This window comes from Mixophyes fleayi, chromosome 5 (assembly GCF_038048845.1).
Source record: "Mixophyes fleayi isolate aMixFle1 chromosome 5, aMixFle1.hap1, whole genome shotgun sequence".
NCBI lineage: Eukaryota > Metazoa > Chordata > Amphibia > Anura > Limnodynastidae > Mixophyes > Mixophyes fleayi.
In genome coordinates this window covers 187029849-187049294 of record NC_134406.1, presented here as the reverse complement: position 1 = coordinate 187049294, position 19446 = coordinate 187029849, and the positions used below count along the sequence as shown (strand labels likewise).

At 37.7% G+C, this 19446-nt stretch overlaps 1 protein-coding gene across 3 annotated transcripts in view; it reads left to right on the top strand.

Annotated features, from left to right (window-relative positions):
• Window positions 1-19446, top strand: part of RIPOR2 (RHO family interacting cell polarization regulator 2) — a 116816-nt gene that overhangs the window by 58212 nt on the left and 39158 nt on the right. For 2 of the 3 annotated variants that reach the window (XM_075213162.1, XM_075213163.1), the window contains exons 7-15: window positions 1843-1992; window positions 2910-2973; window positions 7296-7339; window positions 9250-9375; window positions 9587-9735; window positions 11163-11292; window positions 11739-11885; window positions 13257-13949; window positions 18559-18743. In XM_075213162.1, coding sequence (XP_075069263.1) covers window positions 1843-1992; window positions 2910-2973; window positions 7296-7339; window positions 9250-9375; window positions 9587-9735; window positions 11163-11292; window positions 11739-11885; window positions 13257-13949; window positions 18559-18743 — 1688 coding nt within the window. The remainder of the gene's footprint in view (window positions 1-1842; window positions 1993-2909; window positions 2974-7295; window positions 7340-9249; window positions 9376-9586; window positions 9736-11162; window positions 11293-11738; window positions 11886-13256; window positions 13950-18558; window positions 18744-19446) is intronic. The other variant, XM_075213164.1, reaches the window with a different exon arrangement.

The window sequence follows — 19446 nt, the reverse complement described above, 5'->3', positions numbered from 1 at the left end:
TTATGACATATGGAGAGCACAGATCCGAAGGTAAATTGTGTAAAATCGTGTAAGTGTGTACACATCGGCATGTCGATCAGTACTTTGAGTTTTTGGTAAAATTATTAAAGATATCGCATCCTGAGAAATTTTCAGTAGTATGTACCTAGTACCTCTTCTTTATCTATACTACTTCTATTGGCAAACAAATAAACTACACTAGATTTCAGTATTCGTTATCTTGCCATCTTAGACTCAGTCTTTCAAAATATCAGCCAATAATCTTCCCTGTCAGTCAACATCATTTACCTACCCTACATCTCCATTCCTGTTGACAACACAATAAGCAGTATCCCTCCAGCTTGTTGCCTTGGAGTCATCCTTGACTCAGGATTGTCCTTTGTTTCCCACATCTATTGTTTCTCCAAATCCTGATACACACACCTAAGTCTTTCCATGGTCCTTGTTTTCTTCGCAAAACGTTATTTCTCTTCTGCTCCACTTTGCCAGTTCCTATATTTGTTGCCTGTACTTTATAAAATACTTCCACTGACACATAAAAGCTCTTAACATAAGTGCACCAAATTACATATCTTCCCTAAAGTATCTCAAAACTCAATCCTCCACTCCTATGCAAGATCTGCCTCACTTATCTTCACTCATTACTTACTCTCAATCCTTGGTACAGAACTTTTTTCAGGCTACGTCTGCTCTGTGTCATTTTCTCCCTCGTACAACAAGACTTTTTGGCCCCTAAACAAACACTGTGTGACTGGATTACATCTCCAAGTACTATCTGGCTGGACCAATATGCAATGTGTGGTACTTACTTAACAAGTGTAAAACTCCTATTTTCCTATAGATTGTAAGCTTGAAAACAGGACCCTCTTACCTCTCAGTCTCCAGTGCTTGCTTGTGTGAGCTAACCAGGGGCAGGCTGGGCTGGGTGGCAGCAGGGCATCTGCCCCCAGGGCCGGTTCCATAATGGGATACCTTGGCATGTGGTTTTTCCCTTTTAAAATAGGCTGCTGAGTCGAGTCTTAACTCCCCCCCCCCCCCCTCCACCCCCCTTCCGGACTGAAATTTGCCAGCCCTCCCCTGGAGCGAACCAAAGGAAAGTGATCAAGCACCTCCAATTTTTCTGACTGTAGACAGAGTTAAAATTCTGGTTTTCCGCAATTTAAATTCCATTGATCTGACAATTTCATGCTTCTTCAACCTCAAACTTCAATCAGAAGTGAACTTTGGTTTACTTTTAATTGAGCTACTTTAGACGGTTGCTTTTATTTTCTTAAGTACAGCGCAATAGAGCACATAACACTGTTCTTATATAAGCCCTTTTGTTTTCATTGGCTTCTTAGCTCTTATGGTTCATCAAACTACCCCACCTTTGCGAACTGCATTTGCTTGCAGGCTGTCTGCTGCTATGTGATTGTTATTTACGATCATTCGTGTTTACTATGCAGTAAATTATAACTATTAATCAGCAGTTAGTTTAGATCGGCCTACTGCAAGGAATGAATCACCCAAATATCAAATGCTAAATATGGCCGGACGTGGTCCAATCAAATTTTTCAACCCAAATTAACACATCTGTGGCAGATCTGACTTCACACAGGACACACACATGTTTTGGTCAGATTTAATCTCTCAATGGCCCCAATCATCACTATCATCAGCTAATTTGATTTTCCCTTTACAATCAAATGCACTGGTGGCCTTTTTCAGGCCTCAAACAGTGCAGTGTTAGACCAGTTTGGTACAACAGGACTAAACTGGCCAACCGAAATGCATCTCATGTAATGCGATATGTAGTTTTAATCATTAATAACATAATTTTTCACTCCTTTTTTATTGTGTAAGGTGGATGAGTTATATGAGGCCTACTGCATCCAGAGGCGCCTACGGGAGGGGGCATGTAAAATGAAGCAGGCCTTTGCTGCATCGCCCTCAAGCAAAGCAGCTCGGGAGAGCTTGTGTGAAATTAACAAGAGTTTTAAAGAGTACACTGAGGTAGGTTCAATACATGTATCGTCTGTCTCTTTCTGCGGTAATGTGTTCTCAAGTTGTTTTCTGGGCTGGGTACTGCTTATGTTTCCAGAAGGCCTTGTGTAGAAAAGTTTTTTGTTTTTGTTTTTTTATGGTGGACAACCTCAAGAAACTAGTTAAATTGTGTTCCTTGCTATCAGTAATCATCCATGTATTCTGTGGTCCTGATTGTTTCATCACATTAAGGGATATATTCAGTTGTCTGTGATCTTCCTAAGAACATTGCGGACACGCATTTTTATCAACATTACGGTAAAAAGTAGCGCAGATTTTTGCTTGCACCTCTATGGGGCTCATACAGAAATTAGCATTACTTCAGTAAAAAAAAAATATCTTTGCGAGGTATCTCGTAGCTGTTTTGGAGGGACATCCTGCAGCCATTTAGGGAATTGAATCTGCCCCTAAATTGATGCTCTGGTATCTTAAAGTTGCAAATGCTGCTGTAAAGGTTTGACTGGTGTTTTTAATATTCATTGCACATTGATTAATCATGATTAATTCTCTGTTAGTCCAGACACAGTTAGTTTAGTGACTTATTACTGTCTGTAGGAAATCAGGTTTCTCTGTCACATTAGAGCACTCCAGCTGTGAGAGCACTGCATGCAACATTCTCAAAGCTGGAGCCCTCTGCAGCTGGGTGGTCATGTCTGGAACCAGCTAGTGTAACAAGGAAACCATGTTTCCCATAGACTGCTGTATTTCACTCATTTCCAAACATTTTGTTATCCTGGATGAAAAAAAATGCAGCATTCATAAACACTATTTTGATCGCAGACTTATTATAACTTTTTGATGTTTTTATTCTCCTCACTTTGTATATCTTGAATGTGTGTATGCTATTTTTTGTTTGTTTTTGACCTTTTTCACAATGAATTTCACAGAATATGTGCACAGTTGAGTCTGAAATGGAAAACTTATTGGGAGAATTCTACATCAAAATGAAAGGTAATTTATTCTTTCTTAGTATTTTCAAGTTGAATAGTATTCATATTTTGCAGTCTCCAATGTGATAGTACTAAACATATTTTTAGGTCCTTTATTCATGAGTACAATACGGCCTTGTTTATAGTGCTAACATATATAGTTTGTGATGTTCTCCATTGCTTATTTTGATGACTGTAATTCTGAAGTTGTCCACACAGACACGTTTTCCCATTTTTTACATTGTGTTTTAAACAGTGCAAGTCAGATTAGACATGCAGGTAAACTGCAGGCATGGGGATAATTTTTCTCTATGCTGAAAAGTGTGTTGTCAATATGGCCAGCTATGGAAAAACATCACAACACAACACTATTTTCCTCAAGCTGTATGGGCTGGTCCAGAAACACATAAGCAGAGGTAACCATATGTTGACCAGAGATAAACTAGAATATGGAACAGGAGTTTCCAGTTTCATAGCTGCAGTTTTGTCTGCTGAGTGCAAAATTGCTATAAAGGAAAATGCTACCTTCCCTTTATCTGTGCTTGGTTTAAAAGATACATTTTTATTTGTGGTAGTACACATGATTGAAAAAGTGTTTTACATCAGCTTTTAATTTAGCTGCAATACTAATTTCTGTCTTGCTTTACTAAGTAGCTGGTAAATAAGGGGAATTAAATCACCAGGAGTTTAAATGACAGGCATTCACCACTCATACTTACTATAAGTAACATTTTTTAATAGCTTTATGAGATTAAGAGTTAACTTGGATAAGTAGAATATATCACTCAGAGTACAATGTGTCATATGTATGCACACTTACTGTATACTGGGAGTTCCAGAGTACATACTTCTGCGGCAGATGTTTCTCTTTTAGAAGCTCAATTGGAGATGTAGAGGAGCAAAAACAGTGAGGCTCATTGACAACCTTGAGTGGAGTCTCCTAGTCCAGAGCAGGCTGTGGGGTAGATATGGCAGAGGAAGAAAAGTCAAAAGATGAACATGCAATGTTTATGCACGTTAACAAATGTTGGGTTTGCATACTCAGGTCCTAACAGCCAGAAGATGCTTATAACAGTAGTAGTGATGCTAAAGTAGAAAGTCCTAGACAGGTGGCGATAATAGGGAATTCTCTTATCCAGATAATCTGTAGCTGGAATCATCTCAACTTAATGGAGTGCTGTTATCTGGATGCTAGAGTTCGGCATATAATGCTAGGAGGAGCTAAGCAGGGTCTTAGCCTTGGTACTAGGATGGTGTAGGATCCTAAAGAGTTTATGTATGTGCTGTATTTTGAAGGGGAATTCCCCTGAAGTTGGTTTGCATCTAATGAAAGGGGATCTGCTCTGCTAGAAGAGAGATTTGAGAACTGGTTGGAGAAATATTTAAACTTGGTGAGCCTGAGTCATTAAGGCACGTATACTGAACGCACTGTGCATTTGTTTTAAATCGCACATAAATCGGCTCTGCATATTCCCGAAGTCAAGGATATGCACAATACCTATGTGGAATATAAAATCTCAAAAGAATGAGAAAAGAAAAAAAAATATTAAGCAATTTATGTTACCTGTCAATAATATAATATAGTCATTTATGATTATAAATGGAAATTTAAAAAAGTTTTTTCTTTAAAAAAAATTTCCCTCCAAAAAAATATTTATTAGGCTGTCCTTAATGTCTACCGTACATAACATAGATTTTACAGTTGCCCCTGATTGCAGACACATGTTTTTGAATACATATTCTGTGTTCAGCACTAGTATTTAGAACTTAAACTAGACCCCAGTTGGAGAAGGAGATATCTTGAAAAGCAGCATAATTCTGTGTGCGCCTTAGTTTGACTTGGATCTGGCTGCACGGGGTACGCCCTTACTGTATATTGCCTACGTAAATCTGCCCAGTCTACACCCCATTCACTCCCTGAAATCGTTGGCTGTAGTAAGTGTCATTTGCACTCAAAGCTGACTTGGACATGGCTGTGTTCTGTTGCAAATCATCCAGTTCTGAGCATGTGCAGCATGATTTTTGAGAATGATATTCACAAAACCGGCAGATAGGTTCCTGAATGACTCTGGCCCAGTGTTGTGTAGAAGATGGTGCGTTAAATAGGTCAGACAGAACTTGGCTTAGATATGGTTACAGATGTCTGAAAAGCAAAATGGGATAGCTTGAGTTGTTGGCAGTTCAGGAACATTACGATTTGATTGGTGTTCCTGAAACAGGGTTAGACAATTATCATGACTGGACAGTTGATATTCATAGCTATACACGATTTATGAGGTATAGGAGAAATGGGTAAGTTAGTAGGGTATGTGTGAAGAAATCCAAGAAGACGACCTTCGCTAGATGATGTGCGGATCCGCTGGCTGTATAATGTACAAGCCTTCCTAAAAATCATTATACAGTCGGTGGGTCCTTGCTGGACCCCCTTAATAGCATGAATAAAACTGTCGCCCTTTGACGTAAAGCTCACTGTCGGTATGTGTGTTTCTTGTCTTCTTGTATGTCAGTATTTCAAGACGTCCAATTGCCTCAAAGTAGGCACCTACATTTCTACCAAGGTACATGTGTTTACATAGCACATGCTTGCAGAGGAGCAGATGTTTGCACAGGCCATGAGAAGGAGTTAGGCAGAATGAGCGTGTGCTTGCAAAGTACAGCATAGGTACAGCCATGTGTGGCGAGTAAAACAATATCCACAAAACAGACCGTTGTGTTGTATGCTCCTCATGTCGGGCATCCTTTTTTTTTTTTTTTTTTTTTCTTTTTTTTTTTTGATTGTTTTTCCCTTTGTACCAAAACACTGTCAGTCAATAACTGCTTTTAAGCCTCGTAATCAAGTTTTGTTTTTGGTGCTGTGTTTTTTATGTATGTACCGTTGCTACCACCTAGTGTTAATACGTAGTATAGTAACTTGTTAAACCTAAAAAAAACGAAGCAAGAGATATGAACCCTGGTAATAGCAGTAAATAGGCATGTCTTAACTTTGTATATGTTGTAGATTTTTTTTTTTTTCATTTTTAAATTATTACTGTGGTTTTCAGTGTGTATGTCTGCTTTGAGTATGTCCAGCAGTCATATCCATGAGAGTTGTTGTGTTTTCCTATTCGCCCCATGAGACCTGGATAGAAATAGCCATTTTGTGTTATTTCCCAAGTAAGTCTTAGTAAAATATATATATGTATATATATATATTTTACTTTGTGTGTGTATGAACCTTAATAAATAACTGCCACCATAATTTAGACGTCAATGGGGCTTCGTCTTATATCCTGATTGGCCAGATAGCATGCAATTTGAGCATTCTCGCCTCTCACAACCAACCTTTTTGTTGGCTCTTTGGATGGCAGTTTTGCAAACCCCAGCTTAGTTAATCCAGCTGTTTGTATGCTCATCATTGTTAAAACATACTTACCAACCTTCTGTTCTTAAAATCCGGTAGCCTGCGGAGGAGGTGGGCGTAATGGGGGGGCGGGGCTCCAAAATGCGCGTCATTTTGGACCCGCCCCATGACGTGATGACGCAAAACGCGGGGCCAAACGCTGCGATTCACCGGGAATCGCGGAGTTTGAGATTTAATTCTGCCCACTTCACTAGGAAGTGGGCAGAATTATCCAGATGCGGGAGTCTCCCGGACATTCCGGGAGAGTTGGCAAGTATGTGTTAAAATCCGGATGGCTATCTGTAAAGTGTTTTTTTTTTTTTTTTTTTATGTTAATTCTGGTCCTTTTAATGGTAGCGGTTTTGAAACTGCCAAAAACTGGCTATTTTTTTCAAACAACCATTTAGTAAATCTGGCCCTAGGGCTCATTGACTAACATTGCTATATAAATAAATGATGATGATGATGATGCATGGGTGCAAAATTTGCAGTGATCTACAACACCCAACCAGACACGTCCTTTCATTGTTTATCTTGTTTATCTTTAGCTGGACAAATAAAAAGCTAATTGGTTGTAGTGGTTCATACAATGTGTGCTCCTACTGCACTGTAGGAAACTGAGCCCTATTAAGTAAATTTGGTAGGTCTTTTTAGGCAAATCATGTAAATAGTGATGGATTGTTTAACCAAATCTTTGAAGGCAAGTAAAGACCGTGTTCCTTTATGCTAAATCCCTCCTTAATATTAACCACATAATTAAATACTATTCTATGAGCTTACATAGCACTGACTGAAATGTTCTATCACAAATGGCAGTCACTCCATACAGTAAATTATCATGGAGGAATGGAATAATCTTGGTAAAGTATAGGATGGCTGGTCAGCTCTTTATTTTTGCAAATTTGATTCTGAAAATATTTAATTTTTTTTGGTACTTTAAGTAAGTATTATTTTTGCTTTTATAGGCCTAGCTGGATTTGCCCGTCTGTGTCCTGGAGATCAGTATGAGGTTGGTGATTTTTTTGCCTTCAATTAAGAATGAAAACCTTTGCAACAGTAGTGAAAAAAATATTTATATGCTTCAGATGTAAATGCTACTCTTCAATGTAAATGTGATTTAAACCTAATTTTTATTGCTTTACCAATGTATAGTTAAGTTCTGGAACTAAATTTTTAATTGTAACCCAGAAATTTCCTGATTTCCCACCAGATGTCAAAGTTTACTCTTCAAACTACATCAAAGTAAAAAATCATGATCACTTTGATCATGATAAAATGACTATATTTTTAACATTTCAGTGTTAACACTGCAAAATATTGTGAATGTCATGTCTAACAGGATTTTAAGAAGAAATGATAGCATTTATGAAGAGACAAAGTATTTTGTGTTAAGCTGTTGTTTCTTATTACTATAACAAGTGGTACTTTCGCATCTATATTATCACATAAAAACAGCAAGCTTGATATTGATACACATACAGTAAGAACAAATAGTATACACTTAGTCCTTATAACATTTCCTCCAGAATTCTATAACTGTAGTAACAGAAACCCATAAAACAAAACCCCTCTCTTCCACACTCTGCCATCTGTCAGCTCTGTAGAGGGGTGATCAGCTGATGTGTGTATTGAGTCACCTGAACCACTTACCCAGACAGGCCCCTCCAAAATTATCTCTTTTGTGATAGCCCCACATAAACCCCTGAATATTTTACATATGTTAATCAATAGTGGTAAGAGATTGGACTTTGATGTGCCAATTGCACATTGCTCCTCCAAATAGTTTTCCACCTCTCCATATATCCAAGCGGACTTCTGGTTTAGAGAACTGAATATGTGTGCACTGGGTGAACCATGAGGCACGACTCGTGGTCCACCATGGTGTGTTTGGGGGGCCTAATGCGGGGTTGGACATTAGCCTGTTTGCATAGCATAAATTATGAGAATTTATACCAACTTACAACTGGAAAGCGGAATGTTGGAGGGAAGGGCAGTCTAACATAGGCAGAGCGCAGCAGGGGCGTGTTCACGCAAATATGGGTGAGGCAGCCCAGCACAAAGACGCATATACACCTGACAGAAGTCATATCTAGAAGGTGAAACAAGCTGATGATGATGACAGTCGCCAGCACTAGCTAACCGCTTCTGATTGGCTGATTGGGAATTCACCTTAAATAATTTTTTTGTTACTTTCGTACGCAAGAATGGGTATTATACCGGCTGAATTATATCTCGCCCAATAGCGACTTTGTTTTCACTATCAAAACAAATGTTAACAAACCTTTCTTGTGCTTATGATCTGGTTGTATATATTCATATGTGGGTATATGTAAATTTAGCTTATATGCTGCAGTATGCTTGAGATGCCTATGGCTCGGCTTATATGCATAAATACGCTGTTTTTACGGGCGCATTTTTCAAGTGTAAATTGCACCCAACTTTCGACCATTCTTTTAAATTAAATACAATTTTCAATCTTACACTGTACAGATAAAAGCCAATTGCAAATCGATTACTGTATTTCAGTGCAAAGTTTAGACCTAAATGCAATGTTCGTATATGATCCCTATGAGATTGTGTCAATCATATCATGAATTTGCAATTGAAGCAAAGTATACATTATCTTTCATATTAACCGCTGTCCTGTTTTGCAGTGAAGTGAGTTCCTCCTGAGCCAGTTATGTCTATTAGATAAAGAACATGCATTTCATTGTTGATTGTTTTTGTAGATTGGTGAGACAACAACTTAAAATTTCTCCAGTATACAAAATTACCTGACATGTAATGGAAATGTTTGAGACTGTTAGAACACAGATGCCAAGTAGTAATTGTTTCTTTAATTTAATGAATAGTAAAATTACATAAATAAGACTGAATTATAAAACGTTGTTTTCTTTCTTTCTTTTTTTTTTTTGTAAGATATTCATGAGATATGGACGCCAGCGGTGGAAATTAAAGGGCAGAATAGAGCTTAATGGCAAACAGAGTTGGGATGGTGAAGAAATGTTTTTTCTTCCTCTGATTAACAGCTTAATATCAATTAAGGTAAATCTGCCGCGTTTCAACATTGGTATGCAAGGGTTGTCTGATGATGACAACAGATGTTATGCATCAAGTAAGCTATGTTTGTACATATAACCGCAGAGAAGATTATGAAGGAAATGCTGACTACCAATTTCTAAATAATCTTACACATTTGCATGTATTTTAAAATTCAAATTTGTTTTCCACTTATGTATAATATCTATTTCCTAAGGTGACAGAACTAAAAGGAATTGCAACTCACATGCTGGTTGGCAGCGTTACTTGTGAAACAAAGGACTTATTTGCTGCTCGTCCTCAAGCTGTTGCTGTTGACGTGAATGACCTTGGCACTATAAAACTTAACCTTGAAGTAACATGGTGGTAAGTGCCAATGACTGAAGTGTTAATTAGTCATTTGATTTTAGTTCCCTTTAGTATACTCCGCTTTAAACCAATTTGCCTCTAAGCAATCTTCATTATTGTGAAGATGGCTGACTGGTCAAGGACATGCTCCCAGAAACCTGTGGCCTGGATCATTTGTCTTTTGTTGTCTTAGACCAGTGGTTCACAAACTTTTTCCGTTTGCGGCACCCTTAGAGTCTCCATATTTTTTTCAAGTCACCGCTCCAAGCTGTCCCGTGTTATAAGTAGTTGGGTCAAAATAATGTAATAAGTATTTAGGCCAGGACAAAAATACTTAGTAAGTTGTTTGCAAAACATTATACACATAAATGCAAGGGAAAATAATATTTTTATATATTTTTTTCAATTATATTTTTGTCAAATAATAACTTACAGCTATCCTTAAGAGAAACAAGAGCAAACAAAATAAAACCATATGTACAAAAATCATCACACTCTGCCCCTTCACACTCACTCTGTGCCTCTTCACGCTCACACTGCCCCCTACTTCATTCTTTTGCCCCTCCATTGCTGTTTCCTATCACCATTTCACCTCCGTTTCGTTACTTACCATACTTGGCCTTCTTTCTTCTTTTTTTTTTTTTTCTGTCGTCTTTATTCCAGATCCTCTCTCCTGCCGCTCCTCACTGAATATGTTGAACGTGATGACGTCATGCCCGACATTCAGTGAGAAGCGAGGAGGATGCTGGGTCCTGGGCGCCGCCGGATTGGTAAGTTTTGGGGGGCTTTTTCCTGGCCACGGCACCTCTGTGACAGTGCCGTGGCACCCCTGGAAGCCGCGGCGCACAGTTTGGGAACCTCTGTCCTAGACAGTAAACAAATAAAAATAAGAAGACTCTAGCAAAGATCACTGTCTGTGTAGAGTCTAAGGTACGAATTTCCACAGTGAGGATGCCACCATTTTCATGTTTTCCCTATATGCATACCTACAGTTGACATATATGCAACATGCAAACATAACATGTACGTAGGCAAAGAGGGTTATCCACCAGCAAGAATGTTTGTCCAGTAACATAACGTTAGCAGAGGGGTACCAATTATTAGCTTTGTTTTATTCACATTTCAACCATTCAGTGTTTATAGTCAAAAGCTTGGTCCTAGACACAATCAGAAGGAGGTTCTTTGGTTCTAAAGACTTTTGCATTTTGATGTATTTCTTCAAATTCATCAAAACTGTCTACATTTCCCAGTCAAAACACAGCTCTGCTTTTCAGCAGCAAATATTTAATATTGTTATTATTTTAATTATAAAGCGACAAGATGTTCAACATTTTCGTACAATAGTATATGTGTGACACTCCAATCTTGAAATGCCCTAATGTTAATAGCTACTGATTCATGTGATGTGCTGATTGTAATGGAAAACAATTGTTGTTGTTTTGCAGTCCGTTTGACACCGAGGACCTGACACCATCCACAGGCAATGTAAACAAAGCATCTGCTGTTCAAAGAAGATTTTCTATATACAGCCAGGGCACTCCAGAAACCCCCACATTTAAAGACCATTCTTTCTTTGTAAGTCCCTTTCTGCCATCCTTCATACTGGTCTGCTACTCTTCACCTGCTATGTCTGCTTGTACTTAGTATTAATGACATTTTCAGAAAGTGGATTTTAATTGCAGTGCACAGAAACATAAAGTATTCACAGTGTATGCGGTTCTAGAACACTATGAATAAAGCAAAAGTTAATGATTTGTGCATCTCATACTGTCCAAAACTGCCAATTTTGACAGTCCAAAACAAAATATTGCAATTTTATATTTAGCTATTAAACCTGTTTTTGCTGCTTCTTGAACTGTTTTCCTATAGGCAAGTATCTATCTAGGCCAAATAGTGGATAGGTTTCCCATACCCCACAACAGTCTTGTACCTGTATTTTCTTTTTCAAAGTGAAACAAATCTATCATTACTGTTCTATGCTCTGTTTACTAACATCCCGTTTTGCTTTTAACTTGCTGAAGAAATGGCTGAACCCTCCACAAGACAGATTGCGGCTGTCAATTATGGATGCGCTGCAGGAGACTTTCTTTGACAAGCTCCGACGCAGTCGCTCTTTTAGTGATCTGCCTTCTCTCAGACTGAGGCCTAGATCAGGCCAAGAGAGATATGTGAGTTATAAACAGGTGGATCTGTGTGCTCCTCTCTCAAAGTTTTTGGTTGAGTTGTCATGCATGCTGTCATGTTGTTGATTTCATTTTGATGGTACTTTCATCTTCCTAGAAGGGGGCGATAGAATGAAATTCAACTAGGCATGCCATTGTACAGTACGGAAATCCTATGGCAAAATGGATCTCTGGTTATGCGATAGGCAACGTAACCGAACCATTATCAGGGCCGCCATGGAAAAGAAGCACAGTCCCCCGTGCAGTAGCCATGGCCATGATAGATGCACACTGCATGCTCTGTTGTTGGCTGCACAACTTAATTCATGTATAGCAGCAGGCAATGAGAGCGCTCCAGCAGCCACTCAGAGCTGGACCCAGAACTTTTTACCTGCCCCATGGACGCCTCTGCCCATTATACCTCAATATGTCCTTCAATGAAATAGCTACGTTTCAGATCTGCTCATGGCCTCAGACGCACTAAGTTTTTTAAAAAATGCAGTGGAAAGTTGTGGGGAGTTTTTAAGCCTTTTTTATTTATTTATTCTTTCTTATTTGTTGAATTATGAAGAATTATGCTGGCACGTCTGCATATTTCTCTGCATTTTCGTTACATTGCTGTGTTTTTTTGGCCCTCCGTATAAAATAATTAAAAAATGCTATATTACTGCAGAACAAAAACCTGTTTTGCATAAAGAAACTGCAAAGCAAAAAAAAACAACAACTTGTGTGCACTGTATAATAGCTTTTAGCACAGTACATCATTACATGCATTTTTTTAAAGTTAAAATTCTTGAGTCTGAGGCCAAGTGTTGGCCATGTCCAGGTTTCTTAGCCCATCAAACATTGCATTTCACATTAATTGCAGTTTAAAATTAGAGTCTTATGTGCCATCATTTTCTTCTCTTTAGTAATGTGAGTTTGCTACAAATGTCATTCTTTCTATCAATTGTTTTTAAAAACATAATAATAAATAACTGATTATTTCATTTCTTCACTTCATACAGGTATTTTTTCCATATTCCATAATTGTGCGCATTGAAATAATTTGTTTTGTTCGTTCCAGAAATTATGATGTTTCTACTGTTGGTTCAGTACTGGATGCTATACATTTTATATATAATAAACTGTATTTAAGACTTTTATGTCAATAACTTTTTAGATAATACCTAGGATATTTGGACAGTTTCTTTTGGCTTATAGAATTTCTGTCTCTTACATATTTAGGAGCATTTCATAATTTCTGGAAGTCGCAAGAAAAGACACAAACAAATGGTAGTCTCATTCTGTGTGCTCCACCAAGCTGCTTGTTAATATTATTCGCTAAAATCTGATGAGGACAATGTATAATTTATATGGTGTATTTTGTATTTCTAGTCCAATTTGCAAGATGATGTTTTCGATTGTGGCGTGGAATCCATTGAGAAGAGAGCCCTGTCCTTAAGTTTTGATGACTTGCCTAATGGTGATTCTACACCACCAAGATCTACTCCCTCTTCCTCTCTGGGCTATTCCAATCCTGAAATTACTGTCACCCCACCAGAACATAACCTCAGTGGCCTGTCATCAGAGGAGCCCATGAAGGACAATTTGAGTGCCAGGTCTTTTATAGGTTCAAGTAGTCAGTTACAGGACTCTCAGTCCAATACAGATCATATTTGTGAAGGCGATGAAACCTTAGCAGGCGATAAATCAGAGTTCCCTGCTTGCCAAAGCCCTCCACCTAATGTGGATAATAACATGTTTGTTGATTCAAATGTCTCCGTGTCAATTTTGCAAGACTCAGATGAAGCTTCTGAGCTGAAGCCTGTGGAGCTGGACACTTGTGAAGGGAATATTACTAAACAATTGGTAAAAAGGCTTACATCAACTGAAATACCTCCGGTTCCAGAAAGATTCACTTCTGATTGCTCCATGTGTAGTGATTCTGAAGCCACAGGGTCCTATTTAGATGGAAGTTTAGAAGAGTCTTTGCAAGGACTTCTCCTGACCCTAGAGCCTTGTAAAGAGCAGTACGCAGAATATCAAGAATTGTACCACGAAATTACTCACCTAGAAGATGTTCTAAAAGTAAGTGAATGCAAAGCATCACTCTGTCTTTAGTTTTTCTATGGGTGTACACTGATTTTGTGACTGTGATGTGTGAGGGTGCACCCAATGGCAGCCAAAATCAAATAGCACTTACAAATCACAATGTTAAGTTTCTATTGTGGACAGTGTTATTCTTATTGGTTCATTCATTGGTTCCTGTAATGGTATTTGTAGATTTGTTTGCTGTGTAAAACAGGATTCTGTAAATAGCCTGGATATGTTTAAGTGACTATAATGTCTCTCAATGATGCAAATGTGTTAACTGGGCAGATAGGCCCACAAACAAGCCCAAAGAAGTTGTAACAAGATGCGTTGCTTAGATTTTTAGTTATTTAATCAGTTTGCTACAAAAAGACATCAAAGTAAAGGAAATTCCAATTTTATTTATTTGTTAAATGTGTTTTATTTCTACACTTCACAGAGATGTTTGTGCCCATTTCTAATGTGCAGAATTGTAATATCTCTATTAGAAAATTATTAAATCTCCATTTAATTGCACAAGTCATGGTAACGGAAAATAAAATTAACATGTTTTAACGGGGGTTAAAAAAAAAAGTAATGTGACATCTAATGTTTAGTTTTTTCAGATTCATGTTTTATATAATGTTTTGCATAAATAAAAGTGTTTTAATGCTTGTTCCTTTGCTGGTTTTAGTCCTTTTTAAATGTCAGTGCATGTCTGTTTCACGTGAGGGAGGGAAAAAATTGTATTAGTTATATTGTTTTATTGTCGTTTTCTCTTTTTTAGTAATGTTTTAATCTTTTAGAACTAAAATGTTTAGTATATTTTTATACATTCAAATGCATGCCATTAAATATGTAATGTCTTAATAAAAATGCCCACTGTATGTAGACTCATATTAATATCACATTTTTTCTATGTGTTTGTCTTTAAAGTGGCTATCTTTTGCTCTGCTAGTTAGTCCCCATCATGTATATCCCCATACTGTCCGACTCCTGTATTTACATCAGTCAGACGTTCGTCACTACTGTCTAACACTAATGTCAGCTAATGACTGCTATCTGCATGTACTGTATATGGGATCATCAGGGAACTGCAGCAACTGAGCCCTATTTAACGTAGTTGCCTATCCATGTGTGTGGCCATATTGGTGATTTGGTTGCTCAGCACTTAGCAGGAGTGAACTGACCTGCCCATGTATGAGCATCTTCAGTCTTCCTCTTTGCCCTACACACTATGGGATATTTGCAACAGGGTAATTACAAATGATATGGGAGAGAAAAGACCTTAAACAACCAGACATATTAACCCCAATATGTCACATAGGAGGACACTACAGGTAGTACATTTACACCCAATATTCTAAATGGAAAACTTTTAAAAGGCCCCTTTAAGGAACACAAAATATTGCAAAGAATACAAATAAAATCACTTGTATATAAAATACTTTTATCCTCTTGTAATTTTCCTGGTGAGGGGCTACAATAAAATATGTGTTAAAAGGTCTGGTATACTGCAATGCCTACTAAATGTTATTCCTAACTTAAATCCTAGAGGAGGAATAATAATTCTGGAACAGATTCGTTCCAATGAGATGCTCATACTCCAAAAGCACTTTAGGGTATTATATTCTGACCCTGACTTGAGCAAAATTATTGGCCAAAAAATATCTTTGTGCAGCAGGAGATCCCCTAAATTAAAAGGTAAATTGGTTATTATGGGCTTTAGAAAACAAGGCTTATAATTGTAACAAGCACTTACGAATGTGGAAAATATTCTATCTATGTTCACATATCCAATATCTCAAATTGGTTGAGGAGGTTTCTATTTTGGTAAAGACATTAATAACTTCACTAATGTGACACCAAGAATAATATCCATTTATCACAGCAGTGTGGTGGTAGGGTTTGTCACAATTCTAAAATGTGGATCTCCTGAACATATTCAATTGTGAATCTAAAATTTCATGGCAGTATGAAACATAGTCACAGGAAACCTATTCGTAGGATCCAAAATCCAGACTACCTGTCTCTGTTGGTAAACGTTTTGGATTTTTTAAAATACCTTTTTTATGATTCTAAGGACTTTAGTTTATATCATTTATATTGCTGTTTGGTGGTCAGTCGGTTATTTGAGTATAGAAAAAGCTTCGCCAGTGCCACCCCGATTTTCAAATTTCCCCAGGGAAAGCTGGACAAGCAGGCTAGTGTTATCGGCCACAGCAAGAGAGGAGGTTGATGGTGGCATTGGATCCTGACCAGTAGCAGACCATGTTGCTCTTACAAATCCCTGATGAACCTGTGGTTGCAACATTGCATAAAGTAACAAAGGGCCACACATCTGTGATCCTTCTGGGATGGAGAAGCTTGGGCAGCATTATTCGGCTAGTTGGGGAGGTTGAGTAAACCTGTTTGCCGGCTTTGGATACAAGGAGGTGCTCCTATAACTAACAAGCACATCTGAGTATACATAAATGAGTTACATGGAAAAATATTGCTGTTTGGATTAGACTGAATCAGTATCTTCAGGGCATGCTATGTAGATGTACTATGTAGAGTTTGAGACCTTTATATTTCAATTAATTCATTTCCTGATTTATTGCCTTTTTCTCCCATTATTCCATATAAACAAACCTTCTGCAATGTCTATAGATGTGCCACTGCTCATTACATCACATGGGGATTCAAAAAGGTTACTTTTTATCTTGGCCCTACTATTAATAAATTTCTACTAACCACAAGATAGTAGCAAGAGGATATTAGTATTTTATATCTGTTATTTTTAGTAAGTAACAAGACTCATTAAAACACCAAAAATAATAAACAATTAACATAAAAATAAAGGTAAAGGTTTTTTATTTTAGTAAATAGTTTGCAAAGTTAAGTTCTTTTCTCCTATATAATATATTGGGGCCATGTTTGTGCAGTCGTTAAAGGGTCTTTTGTTCCTTTTGTATCGTTGATTGTGTGCATTCTGTAATCTTTTAGCACATGTTTAATAATTTGAAAATTACCTTTTTTTGTAACTTTATTTAAAGACCTAAATCTGCATAAAATAATAATTTTAACCAAAAAAGGTTAAAATTATGAAGTGAAATTTGTTTACAAATTTAGAGCTCTTATTTATTATACGTAAGGAAATGTTTAAATTTCACAAATTTGTTTTTTCATTTGCATGTTTTTGTTAATAACTCAACATGAGACCTGGAGTCTTTATACCTTATAAAAGCAAAACCTGTAAGAGCTCATGTGAATATTAATTATGATGCTCAACATGTGTTCTTGTGCTAGTCTAGTAGTTTGTAAAACTCAGGAGAACAGAATGACTCGGGCCCGGAAACACTCTCAGCCACTGTCATTGACTATTCTTGGTAAGGTGATGGCATCAAGTAAAACTTCATGTCACGTTCACATGAGTAACTGGCTTGGATGAGGCAGGCTTTTCCCTGCCTGATCTGGAGATTCCTTTACATCAGTGTTGGCCAACCTGTAACACTCCAGATGTTGTGAAACTACAATTCAAAGCATACCCTTCAAGCAATAAGCTACTATATATTGGCAAAGCATGCTGGGACTTGTAGTTTCACAACACCTGGAGTGTCACAGGTTAGCCAACACTGCTTTACATCTATCTCGGCCTGTGGCACCAATGATCCTGGCTGCAAACTGCTTCTGATTCCCAGACGTACTATATGTGAATCAGAAGCTGTTCACAGCTGCGACAATCGGCGCTGATAGTTCCCCTTGTCAGTCCGAGCCCCTTACAATTGTACAACCGTAACCCGCTGGTGCCAGTCCTGTGCGTACCTATAATAGCAAAACAAATTGTTTCATTGGTTTTAGAGGCTCTGTACTGTTTCGGGAACCCCTTCTTAAGCAAACCTACCTTGTATCGAAAATAGGACCATTGCTCCGGATATCTTCCTTCCCTCAGAGAGCTGGCTCTGCTCACAGCTCTCATCACTGGGGGACTCAGTCTGTCCATAATGCTTTAATAGAGCTCTGTGGGGATTTTCCATTGAATTCTATAGACGTACTATGGACGGCTTGCAGCCTGCTTGGTTTTCTTGCACTGTCCCGTAGTCTTACTTTATCTTACACATGCCAAGCAATAATTAGATGACCATTTTAGTGCTGTTTTTTTCAGTATAGCAAGAGATTTCCCTGGGATAGAGGTAAAGATGTCCAGCGGAAAATGCGGTCGAATAACACCCACAATTCTGCTTTAAAGGTGTCCAGGCCTGTCTGTCTTTTTTTTTTTTTTTTTTTCCTTTTTCCATAATGTACAGTTTTGTAATTTTTCATCGAATGGAATACCACTTATGTGTTTCAGTATTTTAAAAGTATATTGAACCTTTCTGAAAAATGTCTACAAAATTATGCATGTTCCATTATACCTGTAGTCATTTGCATGGCAAATAACGCATCCTATCTAACTAAAGCCCATGGATCTCTAATAATTCTGTCAATGAAGCATCCTTTATTATCAGTAGTTTGTATTTTAATACATTATTTAAAAAAATACTTCTTGGAGTGCTGAAGAACACCCATTTGCCTGATTTTTTTTTTTTCTAGTCCTCTTTAATTTGATGTGTTTGGTCTTCACTGATCCCTTCTACCTTTGCAGTGCAAGCCATCTGTAAACCGAAGCAGGTCTTCCAGTATAAGTCTAACTGTTGAGAGTGCTTTAGAGAGCTTTGATTTCCTGAATACCTCTGACTTTGATGATGATGATGTTGATGGTGGTGGGCTGGTTTGTAATGGTGGAGGTGCCGATTCAGTCTTTACAGACACTGATGTGGAGAAGCTAAGGTAAGTGTTAACAAAGGAGTGCTAATATGTGTCTTTAAACAGAAAATCCTGGTATACACATGATTTAAGGAAGACAATATTTCAACCTTTCAGAGTCAAGCCACACATTGCAATTTTGTGCTAATGTTATTATTTTAAATACATTCAATCTGATCACATTCTATGACATGGACCTCCATCAGGATGGTCTTTTTTTTGTAAAGTAAATGAAATAAAAGTTATTTGTGAATGACATTTCACTAAATAATTTCAACTATACAACTTGTAAAATTGACTGGTAAATTGCTGAACAATCTTTCTTGAACACAGTTTGGACCTGGTTTACTGATGCTAACAAACCACTTCAGTGTTTTTCTTTCTTAGGCCACTTTTTAACTCGAGTCTATTGCAGTGAAATACATAGAAATTGGCAGATATGAGCAGCATGGTGTCCGTTTTGTTTTGTGATTAGACCCTTGCTTGTCATAGGTCTGTTGTGTGTACACATAGGTCTTTTATAACTTGTTCATTGCTTCATAATTTTATGTTTTCATTAATGTACATTTTGTGTAGATGAATGTTGCGTGCGTTTATCCCGATCCTTGTTGCCAATCACAGACCTTGCATTGGTGTGTTGCCACTTTACGGTGGCAGCCAGCATTTGATCATGCAGGCTGCTAGGAGTTGAGTGGTCTTGGAAGTGTTTGACCATACAAGGTTAAAA